This window comes from Mustelus asterias, chromosome 11, assembly GCF_964213995.1.
Source record: "Mustelus asterias chromosome 11, sMusAst1.hap1.1, whole genome shotgun sequence".
Lineage (NCBI taxonomy): Eukaryota > Metazoa > Chordata > Chondrichthyes > Carcharhiniformes > Triakidae > Mustelus > Mustelus asterias.
In genome coordinates, this window is record NC_135811.1 from 51,933,519 (window position 1) to 51,942,837 (window position 9,319).

General features: G+C 45.8%; 1 protein-coding gene across 1 annotated transcript; it reads left to right on the forward strand.

The window, feature by feature from the left end:
• The first annotated feature begins 407 nt into the window (after window positions 1-407).
• dkk1b (dickkopf WNT signaling pathway inhibitor 1b) lies at window positions 408-4,576 on the forward strand. Its single transcript, XM_078224415.1, has 4 exons — window positions 408-807; window positions 2,559-2,709; window positions 3,476-3,622; window positions 3,851-4,576. Exons 1-4 carry the CDS (start codon window positions 613-615, stop codon window positions 4,099-4,101), a joined length of 744 nt encoding a protein of 247 aa, XP_078080541.1. The 5' UTR covers window positions 408-612; the 3' UTR covers window positions 4,102-4,576.
• Window positions 4,577-9,319: the final 4,743 nt, after the last annotated feature.

Consider the following 9,319-nt stretch of genomic DNA (forward strand, 5'->3'; position numbering starts at 1 on the left):
AGGGAGATGGAGGCAGAGAGAAGGAGATAGAGGGAGTTAAAGAGGAAAATGGAAATATAGAGGGGGGATAGAGACAGAGAGGTAGAAAAGGAGATAGAGGCAGAGATGGAGGTCGAGACAGAGAATGAGGTAGATAGACGGAATTATCGAGAGTGCGGGAGAGGGAGTTAGAGCCACCTTTCGGAAAGGTGTCAAAACTCGATGAGGTGCCATCCGTGGGGAATGTGGTCCATTGGGAATGACTGGATTTCACCCTGGATGGGGGGGATCCTGAGGGGTTGTAAACTCTCCGGAACATCATTAAGTGAAGCTTTGAAATCCCAGCCCAGTCTTTGTCACACATGGCGAGGGGGCGGGAACACAAACAACATCAGCAAATATAAATGGGCTGCCGAAGCCCAGGGTAAATCAGTAGCGGCAAAGTTTCTGCTGTGGAGTGAGATAGAAGCAGGCACCCCCCGGACCCCCCGCCACACACGGATGTACAGTCTACCTGGCCCGGGCTTTCTGACAGTCTGAAGGACATATTCAGTTGCTGGTTAATATCTGACTTTCTGCCACCCGGGACTTTGGCTGTGTATCTGATTGCTGAGGCGAATCGAGGTCCTGACCATGTATTTGGAAGCGGTGTGGATGGACAGGCTGTTCCTTACCTTCTGCCTCTACAATGCCGTGAGCTCCTTCAATTCAAATGCTATCAAGACGGGTAGTGGAGCGGTCCAAAACCCGGGCCACCCGGTCAGCATTGCTCCTCAGGTTGTCCACCATCACAGTGTCAACAAGAACCATGCTGTCGACCAGTTCCAGGTGTGTAATATCCCCCAAAACCCCGGGCAGTTCCTGAGGCTGCCGCTACTTTCCAAATCCAGCTCTCAATTCTATCACACAAAAAGGAATGATTTAATCTGGAACATTCCTTGCTGTCTTTAAGATTTTATCATCCAATATTATTCACTTTTAGAATGTTTCAGACCTGAATTCCAGCACAACAATGTTTGTTATATAATGTGAGTGAGTGTGTGTATGTTACACAGTGTGTCTGTGCTGGACATATCCATGTGTGTGTATGTTACAGTGTGTCCTTGCTGGAGGTATCCATGTGTATAAACGTGTGTGTATATTGAACAGTGTCTTTGTTGGGGTATCTGTGTACATGTCTGTGTATGTTACACAGTGTGTCATTGCTAGTGATATCTGTGTACCTATGTGTATGTTACAGTGTGTCTGTGTTGGACATGTGTGTGTATGTCATGTAGTATGTTTTTGCTGGGGATATCCACATGTATGTTACATACTGTGTCCTTGCTGGGGATATCAATGTGTATGTATGTTACAAGATGTGGGGATCAGTATGTGTTCCATATGTGTGTCTGTGTTGCTGTGTATATTGCAGGGTCTATCTCTGTTGTAGGGTATATCTGTGTGTGCCTGTGATGTAGGGTATATATATTTGTGTCTGTTCATGTTGTGGGGTATATTTGTGAGTGCCTGTGTTGCGGGATATATCTGTGTGCACCCATGTTGTAGGTTCTATCTGTGTGTGCCCATGGTACAGAGTATATCTGTGTATGCCCATTATGTAGGCTATATCTGTGCACATGCTGTAGGGCATATCAGTCTGTGCCCAAGTTGTAGGCTATATCTGTGCACATGCTGTAGGGCATATCAGTCTGTGCCCAAGTTGTAGGGTATGTAAGTGAGTGCCCACGCTGGTATATCTGTGTGTGGCTATGTTTGTGCCCATGTTGTAGGGTATATCAATGTGTGGCTATGTTGTAGGGTATATCAGTGTGTGTCCATACCGTAGGGTATATCAGAGTGTGCCATGCTGTAGGGTATATCAGTGTGTGTCCATGTTGTAGTATATATCAGTGTGTGTCTATGCTGTAGTATATATCAGTGTATGGCCATACTGTAGGGTATATCAGTGTGTGCTCATGTTGTAGGTTTTATCAGTGTGTGCCCATGTTGTATGGTATATCAGTGAGTGCCCATGCTGTAGGGTATGTCAGTGTGTGTCTATGCTGTATGGTATATCAGTATGTGCCCATGCTGTAGGGTATGTCAATGTGTGCCCAGGCTGTAGGGTATATTAGTCTGTGCCCGTGTTGTAGGGTATATCAGTCTGTGCCCATGTTGTAAGGTATTATCAGTGTGCCCATGCTGTAGGGTATATCTTTGTGCCCATGCTGTAGGGTATATCAGTGTGTGCCCATGTTGAAGGGTATATCAGTGTGTGTCCATGTTGTAGGGTATATCAGTGTGTATATATGCTGTATGGTATATCAGTGTGCCGATGCTGTAGGATATATCAGTGTGTGCCTATGCTGTAGGGTATATCAGTTTGTGCCCATGTTGTAGTGTATATCAGTGTGTGTCGTCTATGCTGTAAGGTATATCAGTGTGCCCATGTTGTAGGATATATTAGTGTGTTGCCATATTGCAGTGTATCTCCCTGTGTGTTCTCGGAGGTATGTTTGTGTATATGAGTTTCTTGGTATGTTTTCTGTGTTCACGATGTTTCAGGGACTGACCCTTACTCTTGTTCCCCTTTCCAGATCTCCACTTGTCTGGATGACCGGGACTGTGCTATCGAGCAGTTCTGTTCCGTTTCGCGTTCCGCTTCCCAGCATTGCCTCAACTGCCGCCGGCGCCGCAAACGCTGCCTCCGAAATGCCATGTGCTGCCCAGGCACACACTGCAGCAACGGTGAGGCTCAGGGAGGAGACAGGATGGACCCTGAGGCAGGACGAGGGGAGAGAGAGGGTTAGCGTGGAAGAGAGGATACAGCTGTGTGGAGAACTGGTGTAGGGGAGGACGGCTGTATGAAACTGGGAGGCAAGGAGAGATTTATTCTAGTAACTCATAATAAGAGCTGTGGCCCCAGAGTGGAATATATTTTAATATTCATCCCGCTTTAACCTACATGACAGGAGTGATTTGCAAAAAAAAAGATTTTTTGAATGAAGTATTTTGTACTTTTATTAAGGGGGAAAAAAACTTCTCAAAAAGGCCATTACAGAAATGATTCTGGAAGATTTTTACACTAAACTGAACTACTTCAACTCAATAAATCAGACGTTTCGAAATAGTCATTGCAGAAAGAAATCATTGCCTGGAAAGTGCCGAATTCCAGAAAGGCATTAAATAAATGCAACCCATAGTCAGGCCGGCAGTGGCCCCCCCAACCCCGCCCATCCCTCCCTGCCCTGGTTGAATACGGGACCTAAACTCACTGTCTTTGCCCACAGATCCAGTTCAAGCCCAGAGGTTTACATTTCCAAAAAGAGTCTGTAAATAACCTTCTGTCAACCGAGTAGCTGGCAGGGAGAGGAGGGAGATGGTTCACTTCAGGGGGAGATGGTTCATTTTGGGGAGGGGGAGATGGTTCATTTTGGGGAGATGGTTCATTTTGGGGAGATGGGGGGAAGGTGAACGACTCTGGACTGGAGGAATTCTGCTTTGTGTGTTCCAGGTATGTGCATGCCCAATGATGTGGAGCACATCCCCGGGGAAGTGGAGGAATCGGTGCTGGAGAGCTGGATCCAGGAGGGACAACAGACCACCTTGGACAGCCACCCGAGGAGGACCACCCTGCCGGCAAGGTCCCACTCTGTTAAAGGTAGGCTCCCAGCTATGACTGTAACACTACATTATGTACTTTCTCCTATTGTTTTCCCCTCTGTCCTCTATAAACGGTATGCTTTGTCTGTATAGCGTGCAAGAAACAATACTTTTCACTGTGTACATGTGACAATAATAAATCAAATCAAAATCCGCCTGCCAGCTTCAAATGGGATGCGGGAGACTCTTATTAAACTTTCTCTCTTTCTCTCTTCCTCCTCCTCAGGTCAGGAAGGCGATGTGTGTCTCAGGTCTTCAGACTGTGCCCCGGCTCTGTGCTGCGCTCGCCACTTCTGGTCCAAGATCTGCAAACCGGTGCTAAGGGAGGGCCAAGTGTGCACCCGGCACAAGCGGAAAGGCTCACACGGCCTGGAGATCTTCCAACGCTGCGACTGTGCCCAGGGGCTATCCTGTCGGATGCAGAGAGGAGGCGGCCACGGCTCCGGCAAGAACTCCCGGCTGCATACCTGCCAGTGAGCGCTGAGCAGAGCAAATGGCCATGGACAGTGGGGAGGGGAGGAAATAAACCCATCGGGAGCAACCCGCCCCAGATCATTGGGGTGGGATTGGGGAGGGGGGGGCAGTGAGCTGTAGTGGGGGAATGAAGACTTTGGTTCGTGATCCCCCTACCGACAGCCCAGCTCCCTCTTGCGGGCTTCAGACTGGGAAGTTACTCCGACATCTTTCACATTGGGGTTTTGTTTTGGTTCCCTTTTCAGGAACTATTGTAGACTGTAATGCTTGCAGTAAATTACTGTGTTGTAAAGATTCAGTCTGGCACTTAAGACTGTAAATACTTGACTGACCAGTATTGTTGAAAAGAAAATGCAGCAAGGCCATCATCCTCCCTGTTTCAGCCAGTGTTGTAAATTGTCCCATATTGTTGTTATCGAGTGTCTGTGATATATATTTTCTATATTTTAACTGAAATAAAAATGTCAGTAATGATGCCAGTCTCATTTCATAGTTGTAATTGTTGATCTGGGGGGGTAACATCATCACACATAATTTACACTTCTGGGTGTCCTTTTAATCTGCACTCCTGTTCAGAGTAACATTTTATTGTGACCCCCCCTCCCCACTCTGGGGCTATAACACATTCCAAGCACCGGTGAATCTCTCTTTCACATTGAAGCAATATCAGTTAGCTATGGTCTACACTACTCAGTCCTCTTTTTCCTTTGACAAGTACAGGTCATTCTCCCTGCTCCGATGTCCATAGAATCCCTACAGTGCAGGAAGAAGCCACTCGGCCCATCGAGTTTGCACTAAAACTCCGGAACAGCATTCCACCCAGGCCCACGCATCTGCCCCGTATCCCCACGCACTTATCATGGCTAATCCACCTAAATTACACATCTTTTGATCACTAAGGGGCAATTTAGCATGGACAATTCACCTAACCTGCACATTTTTGGAGTGTGGGAGGAAACCGGAGCACCCGGAGGAAACCTACATAGGCACGGGGCGAAAGTGCAAACTCCACACAGACATTGACCCAAGCCGGGAATCGAACCTAGGTCCCTGGCGCTGTGAGGCAGCAGTTTTAACCACTGTGCCACCCCTTTATCCAACATTTTGGGCTTGCCCGTGAGCAATCTTTGCCCATTTTCAAAACCCTCCTGCCTCCATTCTACCTTCCCAGGTTGGTGTCCACATACTACTTTGTAAAGTTGTCTCAGTCACTCTTGTAGTGAGTGAGTGAGGAACATAGCTTAAGCCAAGACCTGTGAGTGGCCCAGAGACATTTGTTCCAAATATATGCTATATAAGTGCAAGATGTTTTCTTTACAGAGAGAGAAAGGACGCACAATTGCACAATGGGACTAATCAGTATTTTCTGAAGCTCCTAAATGCACCTAGGTCAGGGCGGGAGGTAGCTTAACACAGCTAGCCAGTCACCAGTCCTAGATTTGCCTCCTTCACGTGCTGCATTCTTGCAGCATAGCCTCTGACCTGCCGAATTCGAGTGAGTCTGTCAGTGAAAGGCTGCATCCAGCCAGTACAGGTCCCAAGGGAATCAGCAAACAGGGGTGGGAGGGAAGCTTTCACACACCCGAAACAAAGCACAAACAGGCAGTGCTGTGCCAACTCCGGCTGCCAAAGTTCACACTTTACACCACAGAGGAAATAAATACTCTATGCTTCATTGGAACATTGTGCTGCTATTTATTTTACATTGGTGACAATGTAATATAAGATGGTGAGTGGATGATATTTGAAATGAGCAGTAAAGTGGCAATCCCTTTCGTTCCTTGCTCTGGAATTGAAGGCATTGCCGCCACTTTCAGGAAACAATCGCTGTCCTGCCAGTCTCTGTGATGCATGTTGGTTGGCCTTGTCCACGTTGAAATGACAGAATAAACTCTTTTTGCTCAAGAGGGGAACACTGCTATAGTCAGCAGCCCAAATAACACCTGAACAAAGCCTGCTGGAGAGATTTGACTCATTAGAACAAAGGCCTGAAACAGCAAAGGCAGCTGATTGGATGGTCTCTATAGTTTAGACAATAATGGAATCCCTCAAACAGAGTAGGAGGTAATGTCTCTTATACAAAGTATAAGCTAGCAGCACCGTGGCTGGTCGCAGTGAAGTCTCAGATCTTTCTCACAGTACACAAGGTGAGGTTGGAAGGTTTAGGATTTATTCAGAAATAGGCCATTTAGCCCAATGAATCAGTGATAGCACATACGTATGCTCCACACAAGCCACCTTTGGTGACTTCATTGCAGCCTATCAGTATATCTTTCTATTTTCCTTCTCCCTCGTGTACTTACCCAGTGTCTCCTTAAATGTGTACATGCTATTCACCTCAATATGTTCTAGTGTGTTCTACATTCTCACCAAGGATCGCCACACTACCAGAAGGATGTGGAGGCTTTGGAGAGGGTACAGAAAATATTTACCAGGATGTTGCCTGGTATGGAGGGCATTAGCTATGAGGAGAGGTTGGAGAAACTTGGTTTGTTCTCATTGGAGCGACGGAGGTTGAGGGGAGACCCGATAGAAGTCTACAAGATTACGAGAGGCATGGACAGAGTGGATAGTCAGAAGCTTTTTCCCAGGGTGGAAGAGTCAATTACTAGGGGGCACAGGTTTAAGGTGCGAGGGGCAAGTTTTAAAAGAGATGTACGAGGCAGATTTTTTTACACAGAGAGTGGTGGGTGCTTGGAACTCGTTGCCAGGGGAGGTAGTGGAAGCGGATTCGGTAGTCACTTTTAAGGGGCGTCTTGACAAGTACATGAATGAGATGGGAATAGAGGGATATGGTCCCTGGAAGCGTAGGGGGTTTTAGTTAAGTCGGGCAGCATGGTCGGTGCAGGCTTGGAGGGCCGAAGGGCCTGTTCCTGTGCTGTAATTTTCTTTGTTCTTTGTTCTTTGATCGAGACCTGAATGTCAGCTCTCTCCAAGAAAAGAAGTTCAGAAACGTGCTGAGGGTTCACTGGTCCACCATGGGTTTGTACCAGGTTGGCATTATATTGCAGTTGGTATAAACGCCAAACAATGTGGGACTGCTTCCTGAAGATGTTCTTATTCCATTTGATTTGATTCATGAATCAAATTACAAAACTGACTTTTTTAAAAATGGATTTGTTCATGGGATCTGGCTGTCGCTGGCTGGGCCAGCATTTAACGCCTATCCCTAATTGCCCTCGAGAAAATGAGCTGCCTTCTTGAGTAACTGCAGTCAATGTGGTGTAGGGAGGGAGTTCCAGGATTTTGGTCCAATGACAGTGAATGGGCGGCGATATATTTCCAAGTCAGGAAAGTGTGTGGCTTGGAGGGGAACTGTCAGGTGGTGCAGTTCCCATGCTGCCCTTGTCGTTATCAGTGGTAGAAGTCATGGGTTTGGAAGGTGCTGTTAAAGAAGCCTTGGTGAGTTGCTGCAGGGCATTCTTGTACCTGGGCCACTGATGCCAATGTCATTGGTGATGGAACGAAAGAATGTTTGTAGATATGGTGCCATTCAAGTGGGCTGCTTTGTCCTGGATGGCTTCGAGCTTCTTGATTGTTGTTGGAGCTGCACTCATTCAGGCAAATGGAGAATATTCCATCACAGTCCTGACTTCTACCTTGTAGATTGTGGACAAGCTTTGGGGAGTCTGGAGGTAGGGTTACTCACCGCAGCATTCCCAGCCTCTGACCTGCTCTTGTAGCCGCTGTATTTATATGGCGGGTCTGGTTAAGTTTCTGGTTAATGATAATCCCCAGGATGTTGATAGTGGGGGATTCAGCAATGGTAATGCCACTAAATGTCAAAGGGTGGTGTTTAGACTGTCTCTTGGCAGAGATGTTCATTGCTGGCACTTGTGTGGCATGAATGTTAGCTGTCGCTTGTCAGCCTAGCTTGCTTATTGTTCAGGCATCACTGCATATGGGCAAGGATTGCTTCAGTATCCGTGGGGTTGCAGATATCACTGAACATTGTGCCATCATCAGTGAACATCCCCACTTCTGACTTTACAATGGAAGGAAAGTCATTGATGAAGCAGCTGAAGAGTGTTGAGCCTAGTTCATTGCCTTGTGGAACTCCTGCAGTGATGTCTTGGGACTGTGGGTCATTTTTGAATTGATGCCCATCTGAAACTGCTTCATAACGTAGCATAACAGCAACATAAAATCCTATTGGACTGTGGTCCTGGCAGTGCTCTCAGATTTTCATCAGATTGGCTGTTTATTATTCCAAACGTTCCTGCTTGAATTTCCTGAATGAAAGCACACATGGGAAATGCATATCTAGAAACAACAAAGTTAAGATATTTTGATGTAAATTTTGTACCCATGAGTTAAAACTGCTGGATTACAATCAATGGTTTATTTTCATGTTTATTGTATATTTAAAATAATTCAAGGTTGACTTTTTTCATTGTAATTCTGGTAGAATTGTTCTGTAAGGGAGAAGATGTAACAAAATCCTTCGCAATGCAGATTGCACAACTCAGTTTTCACTCATAATTATAAATTACACAACCTGACATCAGCCAATCCTCAAATTGATTTTGATTTGATTTATTATTGTCACATGTATTAGCATACAGTGAAAAGTATTGTTTCTTGCGTGCTACACAGACAAAGCATACCATTTCATAGAGTACATAGTGTAGAAGGAAAGGAGAGGGTGCAGTCACAGTGTAACTTTTTGTTACAGCTTTCAAATTTAGCAGGTTGAAAAAAATCAATGGTAGGAGATCAGTCGTCTATTACACACTCAGTGACAATTACCAAATGAATGGGGATTGTTGACATAGCAATTTACAATCGTCAGTGTTGACAGACGCGAATGACCAAAACTCTTAACAATAGGAATAAGGTTTTTGGACATTTATTGGCATTATTTTAAGACAATTTGTTGTGGACAACCATTTAGTAACCTCGTAATAGTAGCACCACTAAATATCACCAAAGGTACAAAAAACAATAGGCTTGGGTGCTCAGCAAAGACCACTGTTGAGGGAAGGGAGAAAGCTGTCCTCCGTGAACATATTCAGTTATTACATGGTTGCAGTTTATTGTAAAGTTCGGGGGGGGGGGGGGGTCTAAAGTTCACAAGCATCTTATATCAGGAATTAAAAATGTTATTTGAATCTGTCATGTCTCATATCTCTGAAACCTTGGGTAGAATTTTATACTCTCTTTCATGGGACAATTGGAGGTGGGGGGGAGGGCATTTAATCAGGTTGAGATGGGGGGAGAA

Bases quoted from the DNA above. Each gene is read 5' to 3' on its own strand.
- dkk1b (XM_078224415.1), top strand. From the start codon at position 613: ATGTATTTGGAAGCGGTGTGGATGGACAGGCTGTTCCTTACCTTCTGC. The intron at 808-2,558 runs GTGTGTAATATC...TCCCCTTTCCAG, and splicing joins ATGCTGTCGACCAGTTCCAG to ATCTCCACTTGTCTGGATGA. The intron at 2,710-3,475 runs GTGAGGCTCAGG...TGTGTGTTCCAG, and splicing joins AGGCACACACTGCAGCAACG to GTATGTGCATGCCCAATGAT.